At 41.9% G+C, this 26,215-nt stretch overlaps 1 protein-coding gene across 1 annotated transcript in view; it reads right to left on the bottom strand.

Annotated features, from left to right (window-relative positions):
* Positions 1-10,274: 10,274 nt before the first annotated feature.
* Efcab2 (EF-hand calcium binding domain 2) overlaps positions 10,275-26,215 on the bottom strand; it is a 91,028-nt gene continuing 75,087 nt past the window's right edge. The window contains exons 4-7 of the mRNA XM_028755252.1: positions 17,843-17,922; positions 17,097-17,139; positions 16,933-16,999; positions 10,275-10,469 (exon numbers count right to left, since the gene is read on the bottom strand). Coding sequence (XP_028611085.1) covers positions 10,354-10,469; positions 16,933-16,999; positions 17,097-17,139; positions 17,843-17,922 — 306 coding nt within the window. The 3' untranslated portion in view covers positions 10,275-10,353. The remainder of the gene's footprint in view (positions 10,470-16,932; positions 17,000-17,096; positions 17,140-17,842; positions 17,923-26,215) is intronic.

Raw genomic sequence — 26,215 nt, 5'->3', positions numbered from 1 at the left:
ACAAAAAAAAAAATTCTATGTACTTTAGCTTTAAAAGGGAGATCTCTGACAGGATAATTTAGTTATTTTTAGTGTTCTATTCTCAGTTCTGTTAGGGAGGAGGAGTAATTCTCCTCTCCTCTGCCTCTCCTCACTGCCCATTCTGAAGGTAAACTGTGTTCTGAATCTTGAAGAACCAAGTCTTCTCGGGCAAACATGGAAGAATGAGCAGTTTTCAACAGCCTTTGTTCCTAATGACAGAAGCTGTGTGTCTGTGAAGAATAGATGGGGTCCCTGGGCTAGAGGCAGGAAGACCTTGGAAGAAGACTTGTGCTTTTCTCTCAGAGGGACTGCCACTCTAACCCATGACCCATAAGAAAGCCAGAAGCCGAGGTAGGCTGCAAGACAAGATGTTGGGAGAGTGGAGCCTTCCTTAACAAGGATTGGCTGTCTCAACTGTGCTCTTACCACAGTCTAAGAGCCATAACTGCAGTGCTTTCTCATCCAGGTGAGCTCACTTGCCTGTGGACATCAGGACTGTTGAAAAGGAAGAGTGGGTGACGGAGGACTGGGTGGGGCTGGGGGTGTGGTCCAGTGGGGCCAAGGTCAGTGTGCTCACTGTGTATTTCTTGTATCAAGCTCTCTTTCTCTGTCTATAACCTGAAGCTGCCTCCAAGTTCTTAGCCATCCTTGCTGTAGGGTGTCCTCTGCATGCTGACTCTTCACCAGCCTGTGTGATCAGTTAGCCTCTCCACATTCACCAAAACCATACTCTTGATTTCCCCCAAAACCTTAGCTGCTCTGCCAAATGTGACAGTCATCATTCATCTACCCTTTCCCCACTAAGATCTAACACATCAGGAAATCCTTCTCGTTCTACCTTCCAAATCCTACCACTTCTCCAATATCTGAGATACCATCTTGTAGGAGGAGCTAAAGTAGGAGGAGTAAGGAGAGGAAGAGGAGGAGTTGGGAAAGGAAGAGAAAAAAGGAAGAGGAAGAGCTATAGGGGGCAGAGATGTAGGAGGATGGAGAACCACACAGGTATGGAGAGCACTCATGGGGAATAACTTATAAACTTATAATTAGGTCAGCTAATTGGGATACAACTCTATTTGTATGGGCATCTTGTTATTAATCATTATCAAACATATAAAACCTTTGATTAATCTGTAAGAATTAGAGTCTCATTCTCTTACTGGCCCCGCATGGATGGTGGAATGGTCTGGGCAAAGCCCTGCCTTGCGGAGACAGCGTGGAAGATTGGCAGAGCCATCTCTCACACTGGCATCTAGTGGGTGACAGGGCTGGTATTTCTGGCTGGCCGCTTCTAGCTGCAGTGTGCACGTGGCCTCAGGCCGAGAAACATGGTGGCTGAGCTAGGCAGAGCCACCATAGCTTAGATGGATTAACCAGAGGCTGATTTTAAATAATTACCACAATGCCATCTTGCTTGTGCTGACTCAGCACTATCTAGTGCCGTTTCTTCACATAAAGCACATACAAAGTTCTTTCCCTGGCTACCTGACCCTTTGGTACTCTGGGCTCTACTGGCCTCTCCATCTTACCCTCTTATTTCTCTCTCTACTTGGGTACCACAGCCAGGGTAGCCTCTGTGATGTTCCTTTGAGATCTTAATGTCATCTTCACAGGAAATGCTAGGATTTCTGATCTCATTCTAGCTAGAACAATACCTTTCATTCTCTAACCACTCATTTGATTTTATTTTTTCCATATTGTTTGCCCTCGTGTGACAGATAATTGATTTACATACAATCTGACTCCTGAGCTGACTTTAAGTTCCATAAGGTCAAGGGACTTTGTGTACCAGAACTGTTCTTAGCACAGAGTACTATTAAATAAGCATTGAATGACACAAATGGCTTTTTCATAAAGTCCCAAGTTCATGAAGTTTAGGGGAAAAAACCTTCATTCTAAGAAATACTATACCTGTACCTGACATCACATAATTGAAAAATAACTACCAAATATAGAACGTCTTTATTTAGCAGATTTGTATGGAGCAACCTGTGATGACTGGTATCTCTAAGTTCCACGTGGAAACATCTAATGTTCAGAGTGACCTTCCAAAGCAGATGTGATTCTGACATCTTGTTGGAACAGATACCAGTGGATCATGGGACTGTTACCAGGTCACGTAACTTGTATCTGGAATAACTGGGATTCAAAGGCAGATCCATCCTTTACCCTCAGTCATACCATAAAGCTCTTTTAGCCTTAGTCTCAAGCCATCTCATTATGGAATATTCCCTTCTCATTTGGAACTGGCAGAACTGCCAACACAAGCACAGGAAACACTGTGGCTCATATGTCACTTCCCTCAGGAAGCCCTTTGTGCCACAGGTAAAACTGGCTGCTGGCTGCTCCAACCTCAAAGCCTTTGTTAATGTTGTGAACAACTAACTACTACCTGGTGTATTTGTCCTACTGCCTCTCCTTAAGTCTGCAGTCTCTCAAGGACAAGGCTTGTCTGTCCCTGGAGCCTAACACGGCATCTACCATGCTGTGGGAATTCAGTGAATGTTCAGTGAGTGAGCAAATGGGTTCCATGAGGAGACTTTCCACCCTGTGAGCTGTTGATTGCTCTGCCCAGCCTTTCAAGACCCTTCTTGGCTTCATATTTGCATATACATTCTGTACTTCTCATTTCCTTACATGAGTTTTTGCAATATTTCTGTGCCATGGGGGATTCTTTGCACTAACTGCCTCCTGATAGTAACTGTTCTGAAAGAAGATGTCTCTTGTGAATTCAGATTCTGCTGAAAACAAGCCTTGTGAGATCCTATTTCCAAGTAATCAGAGAAGTCCTTGTCTGAGAAAACAGTGAGGTTGAATTTTGATGCTTCTTGGAGCAATCCAATTGGATGCTTCAGTACAATGTCATGAGTCTTTAAAAAGCTCCAGTAACTACAGAGTTCAACTTTAAAGGGGCTGGGGGTGGGGATAGGTATAGTGTGCATACCTATAATCTGAGATCTCAGAAGGCTGAGGCAGGAGAATCATAAGTTCCAGGCTAGCCTGGGTTACACAGGAGACTGTCTCCAAAAAAAGTACATTTTAAGTGAGTATACATGAACATGGAAAGACTGTCTTCAGTGTATTAATTTCTAACAGATTGCATAATAACATTGTGGTTTGAGTCTGCAGTAAACAGCTGTGTTTATTATTTCTCTTACCCACAAAGACTCTGATTTGTTACCAGAGCATTTTCTCCTTCAGTTGAATGTGGTTGGTAATGATATCCTCAGGTAAGGTCCACTATCTGTGACAGATACTAAGAAGCAAGGCTGTCCTCAGCCTGCACAGGACAGGCAGCTCCATGTAGATGGTGGCTGTGACACTCTTGTTCCCTGTCACTCTGCCCTCCACAACCCTGTGGCTCGTCTGACCCCAGCCTTCCCCCACCTAGTGCACTGCACAGTCCCTCCTCTGCTCGTGTGTCTTCCCTCAGGTCCACCTTGCTTCCTGCATGTCTGTCAAGAGCCCTGACAGGTCCACAGTGATATTCTGAGGTGGTTATAGAGCCAAGTGTTAATACTGTAGCCATCTACAGGGGATTTTAAACTTCATACTGTTTCTCCCAAAGAGCCATTCCCCAAGAGTCTAAAAAGTGGCATGTGCTAACCTGCAGGGGACACGAGAGAGAACACTACATTATGCTTCCATTTATATACCTTATATGTCAGAATCAGGTCTTGCTGACAGTTTCTCTTGGTCTATGGGTCAAAGACACACACTCAGGGAAGGCAGGCTAATGGTCTACGGGAGCCCCATGGGGTCCACATCCCCTGTTCATCCTTTACCTTGCTTACTGACATGTAACTACTAAATCTGTGGTGTCTAGATAAATGGAAATTTACAGAGCTTGTCTAGTTTTGATGAAAAGAACCTGCATAAATTTGTGACTGGCTTAAGCTTCTCACAAAGTAACCTTGAATGAAGGCAAAACTGATACTACAAGCACAAGTAAGCTTCAAGACAGTGGTGAGGTTGCCGGGCGGTGGTGGCGCACGCCTTTAATCCCAGCACTTGGGAGGCAGAGGCAGGTGGATTTCTGAGTTTGAGGCCAGCCTGGTCTACAGAGTGAGTTCCAGGACAGCCAGGGCTACACAGAGAAACCCTGTCTTGAAAAAACAAAACAAAAAGTGGTGGGGTGTACTGAGAGTGCAGCCCAGGAGTACAGGCAAAGCTAATAAGTCTACTCCTGTGAGCTCTTTGCCAGCTGTGACACAAGATTAATAATAATAGTATAATCAGATTTAATAAGTAATAAAAGACATTTAAAAGTCTTGGATCAAGAAGACTATCAGATTTGACACACAATCATTAACAACTTTGCCTACATGAGCATCAGGCCCTAAGCAGGCAACCAGTGTCGAATGCAGCTATGACAGCTAGCAAGACATTTAAATCCTAAGCATTTCAAACATAAAAACAAACTTTGGCATGCTTTAAAGCTACATGGTAGTGACATGATATTTAACTCATACTTACATTTCACAAATAGCAATAAATCTTTTCACAATTTTCTACTGACTAGTTGAAAACCTAAAAATCAGCATGATAGATTTGACATTTGGACCAGACAATCACATAATATCCTGATTTTCTGTCCTTTCATTCTTTTGAGTTAGGAAGGTCTCTTGTATCCCAGGCTGGCCTAGAAATCACTACATAGCCAAAGATGTCCATAAACTTCTGATCTTCCAGCTCCCTGCAACCCCAAGAACTGGGATTGGAAGTGTGTTTCACCATGCCTGGTTTACACTGGGCTAAGGATGGAATCCAGGACGTGACATGCTAGGTAAGCACCCCACCAACTGAGCTGCACCCCCAGCCCCAGCCCCAAATGAATGCCTTTTCTCATTAGATCAGGTGAATGACTCATACTGCTATAAATGTACTATGATTGATAGCAATGCAGAAATGGAGGGGAGGGAGAGGGAGGGAGGGCAAGCCTCCTAAACCCTCCTACTTTCCAGTCCTTAACACAAGTTAACAGTTGATCATTCATAGTGCAATGACAGCGAACCTCATGGTATCTCTCCATCAGCACCACCCTCGTCCCACAGATGCATTTTCCTTCAGCTCCCTACTTTCCCACACTCTGGCTGTTTGTACCCAGGCAGCAGGTCTCCAGCTCCACTCCACCCCCTCTCTGCCTGCCTAGCTAGTTTTCTATAAATAACTGCCTCCATCCATTATAGCTTTTAAAGAATTACGCTTTATGATATCCATCATCACACCAACCCTACATAGTAATTCTTTCCCCTTCCCATGTTAAGATGCAGAAGCTCAGCAATACCAGCGTCTATGCCAGTTACACACTCTGTAAGGGCAAAGGCCAATTCCAAATCCCAACTCTGCATGGAATACTTCCCAGGGTAGAAGTTCTTTAATTTAAGTGTGCCTGAGCCTTTCCCTCAGTGTCCGTAACAAATGAAAGATTTGGGGCTACACCTCCAGAAATTGTTCTAAGGCTCTATCTGGTCATCCTTGGCTCATAATTACTTTCTAATAAACACCCATCCCCTAGGAGCTTCTGAAGCAAGAGAATGGCAGCAGTACTTTTAGAAATACTGGAGACAACCTGAGTCTGGAACAGGTCTGAGTGTACATGACCAAGAGGCTGTTAATTTACACTGTAGCATAATGATGGCGGCCTCCAAGGAAATGTCTGTATAAACAGCGGCGCTTCCTTATGTGGAAGAGTTAGACAAAGAAAGGAGAGGAAGAGGGCAGAAAGGAGAGGACAATCAAACATATTCTGCTCCATAGGAACAGGCCTGTCCCTGACAACCAGTCACACTCCCAACTAGCCTACCATCTCAGACAGTCCTTTAGGCCTCTTAAACACCGGGCATGTGATTATTGGTACCCACAAAGGAGAAGTCACAGCTTGGGCTCTCTCATTTCCAGGGTGCCATGCAAAGAAAGTCAGGTGCCTGGTCCCAAGTGAATCATAGGCAAAGTGGGATCAGAGTGTGACCCCACAGACACACAGGCACTGAGCCATGCAGCTTCCCTAGCCTAGAAGTATGAGAACATAGCTAGCCCTCCACGGGCAGGCAGTGTCACAGGAATAGTGTTATCCTGAAGAAGCCAGAGGAATCAATGTTGTAGGAAAAATAAACTTCCTGCACAGAGCCCAGTGCTCTTCTTGCCAGAAAAATAGAGTTGTGGTTCAATTTATAGGTTGGGCAAGGGGAGTGAGTTACGAGGTAAAATGTCCATCCAAAGTATAAAGGAAAGTACTGACTACAGGTGTAACTCACAGGTAGAACCCTTGCCTAGTCTGGACCAAGCCCTGCATCCAACCCTTGGCACAGTGACATAGGCAAACATAAGTATTTTTTTTATTCTGCAACTGAGGACTAAAGCACACTTCCTTTGGTATCTTGTGTTGCATTCTTTGGTGACCTTTAAAAAATGATGCTAGAAATAAAAATTACAGCTCGAAAAGGCAACCAAAGAGGGTGCCCTGGAGACAGGGTGTAGAGTGAATCACCTATCTGAATGCTTAAACATTCTAGGTGGAATCAAGGATCCAATGTTAAGGCATCTTCTTCATTACCTTCTGTATATGAGCCTTTCCTTGCAGCAAGAGAATGAGATGCCTCTTGGCTACCAAAACAGACATAGTCAGGGTTACATACTCGGAACCATCTTGGGTGACTCAGACAAGTCCACACCTCATTCATTAGGCACTGGTGCAAGTTTCTGTCACTGCATGGTATGCGGACCTGCACCATGATTTGCCCCTGGGGAGACTTCCACTTTGATGAGTATTTCTCATGTCTGTCATGCATCGTCCTTGTAAGGGTGTGCATACACATGTGTTGTCCAGAGGTCATCCTCAGGCATTCCTCAGGAGTCACTCAGTTTTTGAGATAATGTCTCTTACTGGGAATGGGGTTCACCAATTAGGCTGGTCAACCAGTACATTCCAGGGATCTTCCTATATCTGCTCCCCAGTGCTAAGATAGTAAGTACCCAGCTTTTTATGTGGGTGCTGGAGATTGAACCCACATCCTCATGCTTGTTTATCAAGCACCTTTATCCACTGAGGCATCTGCCCAGCCTCCAGGAGGGATTCCATTTTCATTAGTTTTTGAAAGGGGTAACCACATGTGAATCATATAAATGAAGGCATCTAAGGGTAGAATAGAGAAATGTCAGTGATTATACTGAAATAGCAGATACAGGCTGGGTCCATCCAGAGAAAATGGGGACATATAGTCATTCTACTTATGAAAGAAGTGAAGAAAAATAAGACACACAAAGCAGAGTCTCAGCTGACATGAAACATGAAAAATTACTTTTGTTGTGATGAAGATTCATCATCACAAAACCTATAAAGGCTGATTAATGCAGTCCCTTATAGCTACAAAACTTCTTTGTCACTCTCTCGTAATAATGGTAAATACTCCATTGGGTCATCAAGAGGTTCAAATGATTAAGATTAAGTAAAGCACTTAGAACAGTGCCTGACACATAGTGAAAGACATAAATGTGCTGTATACTATTACTAATCAATAATAACAAAGAGAAATGCTCTGTAACAGTACAGTGAAGTCAAACTGCAAGCAGAGCATATTGTTCCCAGGAATGGCAGGACCTCTCACCACAAACGCCAGCTGTTTGCCCTTTGGAGTCTTACAAATCCTCCATGCAAGCCTATTCCTAGCTGGATTTCTGCTGACTCATCAATCTTGACCTTTTTGTCTGTCCATTTCACCACCTTGACTCACTACAACACTCCACATATTTTGCTTCTGGGCCTAGATTACTGGACAAAATACTCCAGAGTTCCTTGAAAATTCTTTTGTAGACTATTCCCCAATTCTCTCATTTCTTATAAAGCCCTTCAGATTTCTATCGTCTCCTCTAACTCTATAACCCATTTTCCTTCTCATTCATAGGGACAGTGTAACTGGGTATAGAGGCTCAGGCCTAGAACCCTAGCACTAGGGAGGCAGAAGCAGACTGGTCACACGTTGTAAGCACAATGAGACCCTATCTTAACAACAACAAAAGACAGGAGACCTAGAGGCCACTGGGCAGAGACTACATACATTAGTTCATGTCCATGACCAAGGTCAAGACCTTTGTAGCTCTGGAGCCCCACCCCGCTTAGTGTCCTCTGCTCCTCTGCCGTGTTGGTTGAAATACAAGCTTGCAGCATTCTTGCACAGTTTACATCTTCCAACCCCCCCTCCACCCTACCTTTCCTCTCTCCACTGCCCGGCAGCATGTCCTCCAGGCTCTTTCTCACATCTGTTTATTCCTGAAGCCATTGAACTCTACTACCTGCCACTTCACAAACCTACCCTGAGAGAGGTCCTCAGTGAATGTGCTGGTGCTGAAACTGAGGGATGTTTCTTCATTATCAATGACTTCACAACTCCACCACTCCTGACTTGGTTCCTGCCTCCTTGAGAGGCTCTCCTGCCATGGCTTCTCTTCAGCTTTCCCTCCTTTCAGGCTTTTCCTTCCCATGCTGAGGGTTCCTCTTCTGCACTCCCAGTTCTGTCCTGGTCATCTTTTATTTTCTTTCCAGGACACCATGTGCTAAATTCAAAGCCTGTGTCTCTACCAGATATCCCCTATCTATCCAATTGATCTTTCTATCTTCTACCAACTCTTCAAGCTGGAAATGACCACAGTCACCCTCATTAGTCTAAACCCTGGGCATCTTATCTGAATGGCTGCTATTACTATTTACCAAGGGTTCAAGCCAGAAACTTAGGACTTGTGCTTGACTTTCTCTAGCCCATCTTTTACTGCCAATGACACAGCCTACCAGCTGGTCTCCTCGCCTCTGGTCTGACCCTTCAAAGTATTTCTCAGGCTATTTATAACTCCAACTCCTTTCTCTGTGATTTCAGAATAAAGTTAATGTTCAAACACTGAAACCTTAACCCCAATTAGCCCATTATCTCTTAGGATGCGGTTCCTGTCTCCCACTCCAACCTTCTCATCTCTCATCAGGTTCCAAATATCTATAAACCATACTTTCAATTCCCAGATTCTTGTGTTTCATGACACCTCTAGGGGGTTGATCTGATGTCCTGCTGCTGACATGCTCTGAAGTAAACTGCTCAAAGATTGACTGTCAAAACTTAAGAACTACTAAGCTTGTAAGTCATGTGTTACCTCTTTGAATCTGCCCACCAGAAAGCACTCTCATCCCTACCAGGCTAAGTCATTTGCTTCTTTTGTGCAACCATGTGCGGTTGCTGATTGACTTGCAAGACTCCCTCACCAAACTGTGACCTTGATTAATTAGAGGCCTACCCATCTTTCATCTCCAGCCACCAGTACCAGTGTTATCTTAATAACACTCAGCAAATGCTTTACCTATTGAGCCATCTCCTCAGCCTGGAAAGCAATTCTTCTGAGAGGACCATTGTAAAAGGAGCAGGCCTGACCCCTCCTCCCAGCCTCTCTGTTCCTGCTTGCACCATCACATGCTTTTGTCTAGCTAGCTGCACCCTGGTGAGATGCATGCGAGGGTGGCCCGTGTTCAGCCTGCACAATGCTGCCAGGACCCTGACCATCTATAACTGTGAGCTAAACAAGCCTCTTTCTTCCAGAGTCAGTCCATTTCAGATACTACAGTCTGGTAACAACAGATGAATACACTCAGTACCCAGGACAATATTCCCATGACAGATATTCTGAATAGGTGAGAATTCTAAAGAGCAAAAAAGGAGTTGCCATTATCAGTTTTCATTCAGTCTTCCTTTCTCTGGATCCAATTATCTCACCTCCTTTAGCTATTCCATAAATGGCAACATACTGGATGAGCAATTTTCAATTTGACACGAAGTTATTAGACTCTCAAATGAGATTTGTAATTGGCATTCATAAGAAATCAATTATTAATAGTTCTTCCGGTTGCTCTCCCTCCATACTCTGCCTACTGAAGTGTTTACTGCTGCTCTGAAAGGCAGCCATCACCATACGGCCCCTCACACTAGTCTGTGGCCATCCTGCCCTGCAAGAGCTTCCTATGGCAAATCTTAGGGGTTAGGATCAATCTCCATTTTCTGTCTAATTAACTTCAATGTATCATTGGCCTAGTTGTGGAAAATAAGCAACGATGCCCTTAACATTAAAATACTGTACAATTCCTCTTAAATAATCAACTTGTCCTTCCATAAATCTGGTCATACTAAATAAATTTACCTTGATACCTTGAAACAATTATGCTATGAGACACTAAATATAGAACCAATAAGATAAAATGTGAAATTAATTAGGACAAACAATTTTTCAAAGTATCCTTTCAATTAGAAATTGAATGTTTACAGTTGTCTTAAAAGGAGAAAAAAGACGTCTTTGGAGCATTTAGTTTTCATCTATCACCATCATTGTTATGTAGTCCCTGTAATTAATGGCGTTTGATTCGGGATCAATTGCAGCAGACAACATTTCTTCCATTTCCTCTTGAGAAAAAGGCTCGCCTGGAGAGACAAGAAGAGATAGCATCATTTTACAGCCAGAAGGTTTTGCTCTCACTAGTCAACTATACTGCCATGGAGTCCACAGCCCCCAAGTGTGTCCAGTTTGTTCTTCACTGGAGCTGTACAACAATATTTGAGAACCCAGAAGTTCAAAAAGCATGCTGCCACACACCTGCAAGGTGTTGCAAGGACTTGTTGCCCTGCTGGGACCTACAGAATACATCTTTTTAGCCAAAATAGCAGGAGAACACCATGAATATAGTTGTTTAATTCACTTAAACTAAAATGATTGAAATTGCAAAAGTATTTGCAAAAGTATAAGCTAAAGTCTTATGAGTGAGTGTAATTATTATCTTTATTAAAACTATGGAGAGATGATTAAAAGTTAGCTATTGCTGAAGAGAGACCAGACCTTTGACTACTACATCAGGACTGCCTCGCTCACACTGGCTTAACCCCACCATGAATGGGACTCATCAAGCATCCTAAAAGTCCTCCTTCTTTCAGTCTGGGCTTGTGTTGATGTGATGAAATCAAAAGTTGGGGAGAAAATCTGGGCTTTGGTTGGACTCAGGTAACATCTGAAAGACATCTTGAAACTGGCTTCACAAGGTAGGACACAAACCGGGAGAATGCTGAAAAGGCTGCAGACTATTTAAGACACAACTATGTTCAGTGTTGAGGAAAAAGATAGGGAGTCCCAGCCATCACCAGATCTTTGTGGGGAAAGCCTTATGCTCACTGTCTACAGCACCAAGGCTTGAGGAGGGTCACCTACCTTATGAGCCTAGGATACTTCGCACTGTCCCCAGGACTTCTTATGTTGGGATTCAGGGACCAGTTACAGAACTTATGTAGATAGGGACTCTGTGGCTTTTGTGGGTTTTGTTTTGTTTTGTCTTCTTGTTGTGTTTTGAGACAGAGTCCTGACACATCCAAGAGTCTGACTTCAAACTCACACTCCTCTTACCTTAGTCTTCTGAGTGCTAGTGTCACAAGTGGACAACATGATGCTTCCTAGGAAAGAATTCCTGAAATGCTGAAGTGGCAAATTCTGGATGTTACCTGACTGTCAGACGCTAAATCCACTGCCAAGTGAACCTGGATGTAAGTCTCAAAAGGATGCTAACAATGGGTGCCACTACAGTCCCAGCACCCAGGGTGAAGAAGATAGTGACTTTAAGGCTAGGCTTAGCTTTGTCTTAAACAAATAAAAAATAACCATGGTCTGAGACATAGATTAGTGACAGAATGAGTAATCTACCATGTGTAAGGTCCTGAGGATCCCCCAGTATGGGAAGGAGGGAAGAAGGGAGTGAGGGAGACAGGGAGACAGGGAAGGAAGGAGGGGTAGAAGGAAGGAAGAGAGGGAAGGAGGGAGGAAGGGAGGGAGGGAGAGAAGAAGAGAGGAAAGAAGGAAAAGGAAGGAGAGAGGAGACAGAGAGAGACAGAGAGAAAATACTCAACAGCAAATACTGCTTTGAGACTAGCACTGATCTAAGTGTTTCTCATATATTAACTAAGTTAATCTCCCAAGCACCTCACAAGGAGAACTATCATGTCCATTTATAGCACCATTTATAGCCCTGCAAGGGAGTGGGGACTGAGTCTGAGGCCAGCCTACCAACCTTAGCTGAAGTGCTCCACTGCACTGCTTAGACTAAGCCTTGCTCACAGCAGTCATATGGAAAGAGCCATACATACAGTATTTGATCTAGGACAGCAGGAAAACCTGCTTAACACTGCAAAGCACAAGCCTCCTTCATTCAAGTCCTGGTTCTCACTTGCTTAATGGTCTTGGGCGGGTTGCTTACCCTCTCTTCCCAGTCTACACAACACAGACAATGGTGACACTCTCCACCCAGGGCCTGGGTTACGGATTAAATGTGTTATTCAAAGAGCACTTCCACAACCATCTGACGAATCTCAGCCTGCATTTGTTTTTAAAAGACTTGAGATACCACCTGACGCAATGTACATCCTGGGCTAACATGGATTCTGTCTTGTAGGTTCTTGATGCAGTATGCTTTATGGTGTTTATCTTACAATCTCCTGGGCATTTAGAGCATACATTCTCAAACTTAGAGACGTGCTGACTGCTCTGCGGATACTATGAACGGATTGTAGAAGTAACTTAGAGCCCCAGAGGTTGGATATACTTACAAACAATTTAAAACTTGGAGAATAAAAACATCACTTCTTAGGCAGGCCAATACTCAGAAGGCAGAGGCAAGTGGATCTCTGAGTTCAAAGCCAGCCTGGTCTACAAAGTGACTTCCAGGGCAAAGAGTGATACACAGAGAAACCCTGTCTCCAAAAAAAAAACAAACAAACAAACAAAAAAAAATCAGTTCTTAAGCAATCAACCATTTTACTGAGCCGGGCAACTGCAACTGCAGTTTTAGAGAAAGAACATGCTATATACACTAATGATGGTAAATTAAGATATCATGGTGCATCTTATATCCACCTATCAAATATGCTGGCTCATACAACAAATTAATAATTAAAGAAATTAAATAATGTTGAATAAATAACTAAAACCATTTATGATCTTCTCTGGAAAAAAAAAAAAGCCTGATGCAGGCTCCAACTATTAGGACATACAATTGTCCTGGAAGTACAAAAGCGCTGGATGGATGCCGTGCTGGCTTGAATGGGAATGGCTCCCACAGACTCAGGTTTGAATGCATGGTCACAGGGAGGAGCATGATCAGGAAGTGTGGCCTTGTGGGAGGAAATGGGTCACTGGGGGCTGACTGAGGTCTCAAACACTCAGGTGTAGCCAGTGTGTCTCATTTTCTTCCTTCTGTCTGTAGATCCAGATGCAGAACTCTCAGCTCCTTCTCCAGCACCGTGTCTGCCTGGATGCTGCCATGTTTCCCACCATGATTAAAATGAACTAAACCTCTGAAGTATAAGCCAAACCCAATGACATGTTTTCCTTTATAAGAGTTGCTGTCACCATGGTACCTCTTCACAGTGACAGAAACGCTAGCTAAGACATAGGCGTTCCTGGGGCTTCTCATACAGCACCTTCCTGTGAGCCACACAGCCTTGCTGTCCCCATGCACAGTGCAGCCAGTGCCTGACTTCACTCTTTCAGTCACAGCATTACTATCATGATGACCCATGGGCCATGGCAAATCTTGGTGTTACTTTATACTCATCTCACATATTTGTCCCCTGCCCTCTGCTGGTCACCATGGCCCCGGGTGCTGTGATAGAGTCCTACGGCATCAGCTCCTTCTTTCCATTCACTATGCCAGGGCAGGCCCATACCAGAGAGCCTTGGGGCTCCAGGAGCCCCCCAGCTCATCTCCTGGCTGAACCTTTCTTACTCAACTATAAACTGACCAGCAGCAGAAGCACTCTCACACTGCACCGCCACACTGACTCAGCGTTCTTCTCTAGGGATGACCCAAACTCAAGGACAGGCCTCTATAATTTATCCCCAAGAAATCCACCTCCATTCCTTTCCTGTTGGGGTCAACAAGATCCCTGGGGCTGCCTGAGCAGCCTTCTTCCTCATGCCTGGTTGCCTTCCTTCCAGATTTTGTTCCAGTTGCTTTATCCATTTCCCTCAAAGAGCCCTCCCCATTTGTGTTCATTCAACTACATCCCTGGTTTATCTGTAGCTCATTTGTTACTGTTCATATACTGATACCTGTGATTTGTGAGGGAACTATAACATATAAAATCTTATTAAACCTGCCCTCAATGACTTGCCCTATCTCAAGCAAAGCACAGTGGCCCCCATCTGTAGTCCATCTGCTCCATCTGGGAGGCTAAAGCAGGAGAATTTCTGTGAGTCTCCTGACAGCCTGGGATACATACTAAATGCCAGATTCACCTGAGTTACAGAATGCAACCCTGTCTTAACTAAAGCAAGCACACAGATCTATCTTTCAAGGAAGCTATTTTCTCTGTTGGCCTTCCCAGGCTAAGCTTCCCAGGCTAGTTTCAGCTTGCATTGATCTTCTGAAGGTTATTTTTCTAATGTCTCATATTGATCTATTTCACATGTTAGCTTTGCTTCCCTAATAAGACTGTAATATGCTTAAGAAAGAGATCAGATTATTATCAGATATTATCCAGTATCATTACCACCTACTGTGCACTAACAACACTAAACATACAATAGGCACACAGTAGGAATTACTGAACCTCTTTCACTGTTTTTATTAATTTTATGTTCCTGTGGATAACCCTGGTGCTGTTTCTATTTTGATGCTAAGTCAGCTTCTCCAAGAGGAGCTGCCGAGAAAGAGGAGTGAGTCCTGTACTCAGGACTTCATGTGACACTTCTAATGAATAAAGAAACCAATCGCTGGGCGAGTAGGTGGGACTTCTGGGTCGGACAAAGGGATGGCAGAAGAGGAGAGGAGAGTGGGCCAGAGGACAGGAGATAGAGGTAAAAATGTGGAGAGCAGAGCCCCCATTTGAGGCGGCAGATCCATTTAGATCCGCTACCGGGAGACTTAACTTAGAATGGCTTTTAAACTAGGATGATAGTTGTTGCACCCAGCAACCGAGTTACCATTGAGTCTGAACTAAGTTTGTGTGATGTTTTCCTTCACACAGGGACTTGACTGAGTTCCAGAGAGAAAGGTATGGTGGCAAAGCATGGGTTTACAAGAAGTGCACCCCAAAAGGCCATGGTGTATCTGAAGATAGTGGCAGTGTACTCATATACATAAAATAAATAAATAAATCTTTTAAAAGATATTAGAGAGAGAGAGATATGAAAGAATTACTTATTTTTTTATTTATATGAGTACACTACAGCTGTCTTCAGCCACACACTAGAAGAGGGCATTGGATCCCATTACAGATGGTTGTGAGTCACCATGTGGTTGCTGGAAACTGAACTCAAGACCTCTGGCAGAGCAGTCAGTTCTCTTAACCACTGAGCCATCTCTCCAGCCCTGCTTAGGTGGTTTTAACACCATGTGCCATCCTGGATGGCAACTATGACTTTACTATTACTCCTTCTCTCGTCCCTGTTCCCTAATGGTGAACTGAGACAAAATGGTCCAAGCAGGTATACACAGGGCATCAATACTGCTTTCCTTGCTCAAACTGCCACTATGTCCACGTTCCCAAGTGACATGTGACAGCTGCATCACTCAGGACTCATCTGGGAGCTGAGCAGAGGAAGCAGAACTCCTCTCTTACTACCAGAATGATGGGGTGACAACAGGCATTAATGACTGCCCACCAAGCCACTTACAGTAAGGGGAAACACATGGATAGACTGACCTAAAGAGAGAGAGTTTAAAAGAAATATACAGTATTTGTGGAAGGAGGTCCCATTATCATAAGAAAACATAGTTTTGGTGTAAATTCACATCTAGTTTAGGCTATATTGTTTGCAACTTTACCACCTAAGAAGGTCTTTTAAAAGAAATTTCTACATACTTTAATTCAAATCTTCTATCTAAAAAGGCATTGGTTTATGATTCATGTTCCTTAAGTGGCATATCTTTTCAGAAAATATTTTTATTTATTTATTTATTTATTTATTTATTTATTTTTCAAATCGTAATTTGTACTTATTCACACAGGAGTTATAAACACAGAAAGGCAGGACATGGGGAAGGGGATGACACTGGAGTATGGGTGTTCAGGGGGAATACAGATATTTTTCAGAACAGGGTATCGGCTGGGTGAAGGTTCAAGGGACAGGTCACTATGACTCTGCCTATGATTCACTTGTCCTTATCTAAGTTGGTATTGTCTGCCAAGGTTATCTATTTACAAGGTCTATGACTACTCAGGCTGGTAAATTTCCACAAAAGCTGCCTGTTTACAATAGCTTATAGCCATCTGTTTCAATGTTTTTCCACTGAGACCCAAGACTTGGTGTTAGTATACATGTATGACAGGCCTATGGCTGATTTTAGGCCTATGGCTGATTTTAGGCCTACAGTGTATAAGCAGGGCTGCCCCTGACATCTCCTCCCTTCTCTAAGTATAGAAGGGCTGTGGCAATTCTAGTCTTGGGAAGGCGGGGATAGAGGCATGACCTCCAGAAGGGGAAGAAAATATTTAATGTAAATAAAGTAAGCACAATTTATGCAAGTAATCATTATATTTCTATTATACAAAATCAAATAGCAAACCAAAATAATAGAAATAATAAATAACTATTTAACCAAACAATTACTTTTAAAGTATCATCTCCTATAAAATTTGGATAATTGTTAAAAACATATTAATTGGGGCTGAAGAGAGAGCTCAGCAATTAATGCCACACTCTTGCAGAGAATCTGAGTTCAGTTACTATGTAACTCCAGCTCCAGGGAGACCAGATGATTCTGGCCTCCATGGATAATGCACTCATATGCACAGACACACATACACACATACATGCACACACACACACACAGAGTTTTAAAACATCTTTTAAACCTATTAATGTTTGCATAAATTACTCTTATAAGAAATAAAGCCCACTGACCTTCCTCAGTCATGTACTTGACCAGCTCATCCTTAGTCAGAAACCCACGTTTAGCAGGATCCAAAACCTGGGGAAAGTAGGTATCATATATTGTCTTTGTTGAACAAATTTTATGTGATGAATTAATTCATCACATACACATGAATAATGTAGAGCTCACCCACCTCGAAAGCTCGCAGAAGGACATCTTCAGCAATTGGTCTGTATCTGTGATTTTACAATAAAATCAGTTAATGCCGGCATATTTATCTCAGTCTCTATGATAAATGACTGCATAAAACAAACAAAACAAAAGCTGCTAATATCTTAGGCTAATGGCATTTCCCTCGATGAAATTTCTTTCTAGATATGAAAATCAGCAGTACCTACTCCCCAGGAATGTTTGGCATTACCTATTAGCAATTTTTCATTAATATGAAAATAAACTTGTTTAGAGCCAAAACCTCTACACTCAGCTGTGGTGTGCGAAAGATATACTAGAAAAGTAACTGGCACTAATTTTTATCTTAAAACGATAATTCACAATTAAATATAACTACAATATTGCTCTTTTATGTAGCTCCTTTGCCATTTAATTATGCCTTGCTTAGATCAATAAATACTACATGGTTGATATTTCTAAGCTTATCCTAAACCAGATTGAAATACACTGAAAGTCTAGAGAAAGTCACCATAAGATATATACTGGGTAAATAAAAGATGAAAATCCAAGTGCTTTTATTTTCTTTTGAAGCAGGATCTTACTCTGCAGTTCAGGCTGGCTTGGAACTATGTAACCAAAGCTATCCTCAAATTCATTGTCATCCTCCTGCTTCATCCCCTTAAGTACTAGAGTCGGCCAAGTCAAATGTTTTCACATTAATGTAATTCTAATCATTATCTTGCCTTAAAATTGGATTTACTTCCTTACTTTCTTTCCATAAGTACTCTGGTCATCACTGGAATAAATTTTTCAAATCGAATGTATCCAGTAGGTTCTTCTTCCTCTACCTAAAATTAAAAACAGTCATTTATTCACTCAACAAATATATTGAGCAACTACTTTTGTTTTCAAACACTGAGCCAAATGTTGGAATTTGATGAGGAGGATATAGGCATAAATCCTGCTTATAGAGCTTGTTTGTGCTAGGAGAGACACATGTAATTCAAAATACCACAATACTAGCAGCTAGGAGATAGCTCTGTGCTTGCCATGCAACCAGGGGCACCTGAACTCAATCCCTAGTACCCGCATAAAAAGCAAGGTGTGCAACTGCACAGTGAATTATCGCTTACAGTTAACCTCTGGCATGTGCATGCCTGTGCACACACTGAGCACAATACTAAGTATCCAATCTGTTTCATAGAGTAAAAGTCCCTGTCTTTTTAGGGTAATCTAAAACTTTCACTGATCCTCCTATGGCCCCATAAATGGTGGCATGCCAGACATGAACCACCATCCCTGGTTTGGATGTCTAATTCGAGATACATGCAAGCATGATGAGGAAGGAGTGTGGGTCTAGAGGAGCACACAACACAGGAACCTTCTCCAAGCCGGGTGTCAGGGAAGTCACCAGAGAGTGTGCTATTTGATCTGGTTTGCAAGGACAAGAAGAGTGGGGCTGGAGCACAGATCCCAACAGGCTCAGTTCTTCACTGGAGAGGGACAAGGCCTTACCACTCACAGGATTTCCATTCCCTGTTATCCTGAGAATAATGTCAAATCACTGAGGGTCTCACTGGTATGTGTTGGAAAGGTCACTGTTGTAGGTGAGGTGGCTTCTTCAGATACAGAAAGATTGTGCAAACAGGAGTGGAGGCCATGAGGGGAGTAGATATTATATCCAGGAGACCTTTAAGAAGACTTGACAGGGCTGACTACAGTCACTTGTTACAGATAAGGGGGTACATAAGTCTATGATGATCCCCAGTTCTGACTGTTTTCCTTTGAAATGAATAATAGTCAATGAGATCAGATGATTCCCAGTCAGCATCTCAAGGACCAACCTACATCTCGAATCGTTCTTGTATTTATGAAATACTTACCTGAGTAATAAAACTTTGTTCTGCCATCCCTAAGGTAAGAGAATACTATTCCAAAACTGAGAACTTTTGGTACCTAGCATTATAGGATGAGAAGGAAACAAGCCTTTTCATCTGTGGTTCAACTATGACAGACTGTCTTAACAAAACTCTATTGACCTTAACTTCCATGTCAGACAATTTATAAGGAGCTATAAATTTTGCACTCTCTTTCAAAAATCCTATTAAAAGGTTCATAGATCCCAATTCAACAGATGAGATTTAAGAGATTTATTGTTTCAACAAAAAATAAATCTATAAGTTGCTATTAAGTATGATGCACTGCCATTCAAATGACAACTCTTTTTAATGTTCATATTGAGAGTCATGCCTCATGTGAGTAGACTCTTCAGACTCCATTATCAGAGAAAATCAAACCTATCTAGGGACATCATGTTTCATAATTTCTGTACCTATCAGTATGTGAACAATTTCTTTATAACCCTCTAAGGTCTGAAGTGAACAGTTTGACAATTCATGTTAATGTAGCTGTGTTATACTTGGGCAATAGTCTGAAACTCCCAGCATACAGACTTAAAAATTAAATATCTGGCACAGGTACAGCTCAGTGGTAGAGTACTTATAGACTCTGGGTTTAATCCTTGGAGAAGACTTCTTAAAAGTCAATCTCTTGTGTCTCCTAGAAATTTCAGAGATGCTATGCTCATGAAGTCTCACCAACTTGGCTGCCTACACATGACCTGAACAAGGACAGCACCAACAGACATGCTAACATGGGAGAGACAAAGGTGAAGCCTCAACCCTAGACAAATCACTACAGGCACTTAATGACATTCTGCTATCCTCACAGATCAGTGTCTTGTTCAGTCATCATCAGAGAAGCCCCCTTCTGGAGTGGATAGGAACAAACAGAGAACCACAACTAAACAATGTGCACAGACCTTGGAATCCACAGTCCTAAGTGGAATGTCTCCATCAAATCCCTCTCTTCAGGGCTCAAGGAACCCTGCTAAAGAGGAGGCAGAAAGAGTGTAAGAACCACAAGGGCTGGAGGACACCAAGAAAACAAGGCCCTCTACACACAGCAGGACTGAAACACATATGAATCAGAGACTATGGCAGCATCCACAAGGCCTACATGGATCTAAGCCAGGTGAGGTCTCGTGCTGAGAAGGGAAGTGGACACAAACACCCATCCCTAACCTATACACTATCTCTAACTGATAACCACTCACAAATGAAAAATTGGTTTTGATCAATGAAGTCTCACTGGAGATACAAACCACTCTTAAGGGCAGGTCTCATGTCCTGCAGTAGATGGCTAACACAAAACAAACTCAACAGCATTTTTGGAGGTTCTTTTTTTTTTTTAACTTTACAAGTCTTTTGCATATATATATCATGATTTCTGATTTTTTTGTTTGTATTATCATTTTTAGATGCCCATTTGTTTTCTAAGGAGAGAGAGAGAGAGAAAGAGAGAGAGAGAGAGAGAGAGAGAGAGAGAGAGAGAGAGAGAGAGAGAGAGGAGTGTGGATTTAGATAAAAGAGGAGGTGGGAGAATCTTAGAGGAATCAGGGAATTACAAATCATGATCAAAATATACTGTATAAAGAAAATCTATTTTCTCATATATACAGAAAACTAAGAAATGCTGGACTTCCAGTCTGGGCCCAGGCAGCAGCTCTGTACCCAACCTCACAAAACCCAAAGGAAGAGGACCTCCCAGGAGCTTTAACTCGGGCAGTATCTCAGGTAAAAATGAATCACCCGTGATGTCTGCTGTTAGAAGTTCTAATCCAGATGCTGGCCTCCAAACTTATACTATTCAGACCTTCGATGGGCCATTGACAAGACCATCAAACAGCTAGAGGTTGACATCACTAATCCGAAGAAATCCCTCGTTTCACTGTCTGAAGAGACCTCCAAAAATTGCAAAGGGCTTTATGGGACTCGATTTACTCTAGTACAATAGAAAAGACTGTGTACAGCTCTTGACTGTGTACAGCCCTTAAAGAAGAATGTTGCCTTTATATAGACAAGACAGGGATGGTTAAGGAGAGCATGAAAAAGGTCAGAGAAGGTCCCGAGAAAAGACAGAGAGAGAAAGAAAGATGAGTGCTGGTACAAGAATTGATTTTCAGCCTCTCCATGGTTGTCAGCCCTACTTCCTCCCATCTTGGGACCATTAATTGGGTTATTTTTGCTTATTTCTTCTGGTCCCTGAGCCTTAAATAGGCTGACTAACTTTGTGAAACAACAGATAGATAATTTGGTAGCAAAACCTATTCAGATACATTATCATAAGTTAGCTATGGAGGACCACGAGACTCAAGATGAGGTTGTTACTTTATACAGGGTGTTCCCAAAACCCATCTCCACCCAACCTAAAAGAGGGGACTTCTGCCCCTAGACCAAGCAGATAGGGGCCACCCAGAACCCCCTCTGACTGGCGATATGAATTCTTGCTTAGGCTTCGAGGCTAAGCATTGCAAGGGAATATAAATAAAAGTTAAAAATATCTCTCTGGGTTCCCTGAGGGACAAGGCTGACTGCATAGGGATTGATGTCAAAAGTATCCCCTCTCCAGGAAAAAGACATCTGGGTGGGTATGGCCCTCATGCCTCACTGGACAACGACAGGGGGAACGGAGCCATTACAAAGTCCCCTTCAATTACTGGAGATCAGGCCACTATTCCTGCCACAGCCCTTCTATACTTAGAGAAGGGAGGAGATGTCAGGGGCAGCCCTGCTTATACACTGAAGGCCTAAAATCAACCATAGGCCTAAAATCAGCAATAGGCCTGTCATACATGTACACTAACACCAAGTCTTGGGTCTCAGTGGAAAAACATTGAAACAGATGGCTATAAGCTATTATAAACAGGCAGCTTTTGTGGAAATTTACCAGCCTGAGTAGTCATAGACCTTGTAAATAGGTAGCCTTGGCAGATAGTACCAACTTAGATAAGGACAAGTGAATCATAGGCAGAGTCATAGTGACCTGTCCCTTGAACCTTCACCCAGCCGATATCCTGTTCTGAAAGATATCTGTATTCCCCCTGAACACCCACATTCCAGTGTCATCCCCTTCCCCACATCCTGCCTTTCTGTGTTTATAACCCCTGTGTAAATGGGTAAAAATTATGATTTGAAAAAAAATAATTAATTAATTAAAAAAAAGAAATGCTGATAATGGGAGAAATAGGTTTCCCTAGGAAAAAGCATGCAAATTGTTTATCCAATATCAAATGGTCAGTCCTGAAAACATGCATACAAGTAACATATGCACTGATCAGGTTGGATTTATATATTTAGGAAAGCATATGTATGCAATTCCCTGATTCCTCTCAGATTCTCCCCACCTCCTCTTTTATCTAAATCCACACTCCTTTCTCTCTCCCTCTCTCCTTAGAAAACAAATGGGAATATATGTAACAACAATTAAAGACAAAGAGGTTATAAACTTAAAAGAACAAGGGACTGGGCTCATGGAGTGTTCAGACTCTAAACTTTAGAGAGAGAAAAGAAGGGGAAATGATGTAATCATAATCTCAAACAAAGAAAAAAAGATTCGGTCTCATAAGAACACTTACAGAGCAATATTTTTTTTACATTTATTTATCGTGTATATGTGTGAATGTGGGCATACTTGTGCCCCAGTATACGGTGGTCAGTTTGCAGGACAATTTGCAGGAGTTAGTTCCCTCTTTCCACCATGTGGAAGTATAGAACTCAGGTCTCAAGCTTGGCAGTGGGTAGCTTTACCCACTCTCTACCCCACTCACTACCCCACAGTGAAAATACTAAAATTAAAGGTTGAGTTTCCCTTCTTATTCCTTAAGAAATTGTTCCAGAGTAGGATAACCATCCTCCATGTCCCTTAACACTTCTATTTTCCCTGAACAGGTATAGTGCAGGCAATAGCTACCTTTACAATATCAAATCCTTTTATCTTATAAAAGATCTTCATCAACCTACTGATTTTAGTATTCCAAAGTTCAGCTCTGTAATTCCATTTTAATTATATTAGAACTGACGAATGACGTATAATATGTGCCTTATGCTACCTCCCTGGATCCCCTCATCACTCACAAGCCCTCAGTGATGAGAACATTGGGATTAAAACTCTACAGATGGTTTTTGAGATTACAAAAAAATATTTTTAATTGTCTTAGTGTTCTATTGCTGTGAAGAGAAATTATGACCATGGAAACTCTTGTAAAAGAAAGCATTTACTTGAGTCTTGCTTACAGCTTCAAAGGTTCGTCCATTGTCATCATGGAGGAGAGCATGGTGGGGTGTAGGCATGTGCTGGACCAGGAGCTGAGAGATACATTATGATCCATAGGAAGATGGGGGGGGGGGTTTGGGGGAGAGAGAGCCTGCATACACACACACTCTGGGCTTGGCATGTTACCTTCAGTGACACACTGTCTCCAAGACCAGATCTCCTAATCCTTCTAATCCTTTCAAACAGTCCCACTCCCTTTTGCATATATGAAACTATTGGGACCATTCTGATTCAAACCACCACATTAGTGGTATATGTTAGAGACAAACTCTAAACAATCAAAATAGAAAAAAAAGGTATAAAGTTTGTCTTTACTCTTTTTAAAGACAGAGTCTTGCTATAGTATGTAGGCTGGCCTTAAAACTCTTAATCCTCCTGCCCAAGCATTTCTAGGGTCATTTCTTTTGTCATCTTGTCTAACATAAATTTTCTTCAGTTTAAAAAGAAAGGATTACACACACACACACACACACCATGCAATTCAAAAGTAAGAAAAGGGCTGGTAAGGGGCTCTCAGGGTCACAACACTTGATGCACAAGGCTGGTGACCTGAGTTCAGTCCCAGAACCCCAGGAAAGGTAGAAAGAAAGAACAGACTCCACAAAGTTGTCCTCTGACTTTCACATGTCCACCATGGCATACATGTATGTGCCCAAACACATCACACATACATACACATGAGCACATACACACAACTTTTAAGCCCATTTTAAATGTTTCTTTAGTCCATTTTGAAACAGTAAAATTCTTTCCATGACTCAACACTGCCCTCTAGAGGCCATATCTATATTTCTCTAAACATGCATAAGCAATGACATTTAAAACATGATATTCTAAATATGACATTCATGGAATGTTTAATGAGTGACAAGCACTATTTTATTATAAATGATTTCATATTCAAATAACTAGTTTTCTTTTAGGATAGTTCTTAATAGAAAGTTGCAAAGATAATAAAAGAATTTTCATCTATATTCCTATTGCTTTAAATTCTATAGATATTTTATTGAGGCAAGATTGACAAATTAAAATTATACATATTTAATGAATACTTAATATACATATAGAGTGAAATTATACATATAGAGTGAACTACAAATAGATGCTTTGATATCCATATAAAGTGAAGTTATTACTACAACTTAGGTAATTAACATATATATCACTTTGCTGATTTCCTATTTGTCTATAACAAGAACACTTACCATCTATCTTATTTGGCTCACTGTGAGTTGTTTAATGTCTACCTGATGAAATGGTGTGACTTTTTGTGAGATAGGATATGACTGCTTTATGAACCCAGAGAGTTGATGATAATGGTAACATTACTGTCTTAGTCAGGGTTTCTATTCCTGCACAAAACATCATGACCAAGAAGCAAGATGGGGAGGAAAGGGTTTATTCAGCTTACACTTCCACACTGCCATTCATCACCAAAGGAAGTCAGGACTGGAAATCAAGAAGGGCAGGAATCAGGAGCTGATGCAGAAGCCATGGAGGGGTATTACTTACTGGCTTGCTTCCCTTGGCTTGCTCAACTTGCTTTCTTATAGAACCCAGGACTACCAACCCAGGGACGGCACCACCCACAATGGGCCCTCCCCTCTTGTTCACTAATTGAAAACAAAAATCCCTTATAGCTGAATCTCATGGAGGCATTTCCTCCACTGAAGCTCCTTTCTTTGTGATAATTCCAGCTTGTGTCAAAATGACACACAAAGCCAGCCAGTATAATTACCCAGAGTGAAAATCCTTCTGCTACTATGCTGTGCAATGATACCCTTTCTTAAAGGACTCCATGCAGAAAATCCAGGTATGAGTATACCTCACTAACCATATGAACCTGCTTCGTCAGAAGTGTGGCCTTGCCTCTTCTTGTTTGCTGTTGCTTTGTTCTGTTTTAATGATGCTAGAGTCTAGAGGAAATGGACCAACTGTTACAGGCCAGGTCGCATGCCCAGCAGCAAAACACAAGCAAACTCAATGGTATCTTTGAACATTCTTTATCTCATAATGAATTGTTAGGGCCTTCCTTCCTTCCTTCCTTCCTTCCTTCCTTCCTTCTATCCTTCCTTCCTTCTTTCCTTTTACCTTACAAGTCTTTTGTGTATATATTATGGCTTCCAGTTTTGTGGTTTGGGGATTCCTGTGTGTGAGAGCATATGTGTCTCTGCATCTATAGGTGTTTCTTGTGCTTTCTCTTTGGGTCTTTTTCTTCTGTTTGTTTATTTTATTTTACTTTATTTTTTATTGTATAACCCTGTTTGTTTTTAAAGAAGAGAGAGAAAGGGGGTGAGTTTTGAATAGGAAGGGAGGTGACGATCTGGGAGGAGTTGGGGGATGGAAAATCATAATCAGAATATATTGTATGAAAACAGTCTATTCTCAATGCTAAAACACTGACTAGCACTATGTTTGAGCTATGAGCTCAAGAAAATCTTCTTACAAAATGAACAACCAAAACAGATGCAAAGATCAACATGAAGAAAAGGATCATACACAGAGAACTCTGGAACACAGAGAAGAAGAACATGAAGAACATGAATCCAAGAACAAATAAGCTCCTGGAAATCCATGCCATCAGAAACAAGAAACTCAGTAAAAAAAAAAAAAAAAAAAAAAAAAAAATTACAAGAGTAAGCACAAGAAGTCTACAGAGAGAAGACAGATATAGAACAGTCTGGAAGTGCATAAATGATCTGAGGAATTCTAAAAGACATAACATGAAGGTACATAAAAATCAACACCATGGTTGTAAAGCCTTTTTCTGGGGCAAAGTGATGTAATTCACTGGTTTGAAGACCACCAAATCCTTAATACAAATGAAATTAGATATATGCCCAGACAAACCATTATGAAATTTCAATCTCTAAAGACAAAGAAAAGAAAAGTCATCCTCCAAAAGGGAACTTTTAATTAAGAAGTCATATACAGGTCCTTTTAGCTGGGGCAGATACCTAGCTGGTC

This window comes from Grammomys surdaster, unplaced genomic scaffold (genome assembly GCF_004785775.1).
Source record: "Grammomys surdaster isolate TR1022 unplaced genomic scaffold, NIH_TR_1.0 126051, whole genome shotgun sequence".
NCBI lineage: Eukaryota > Metazoa > Chordata > Mammalia > Rodentia > Muridae > Grammomys > Grammomys surdaster.
This window is presented reverse-complemented; position numbering and strand designations above follow the sequence as displayed.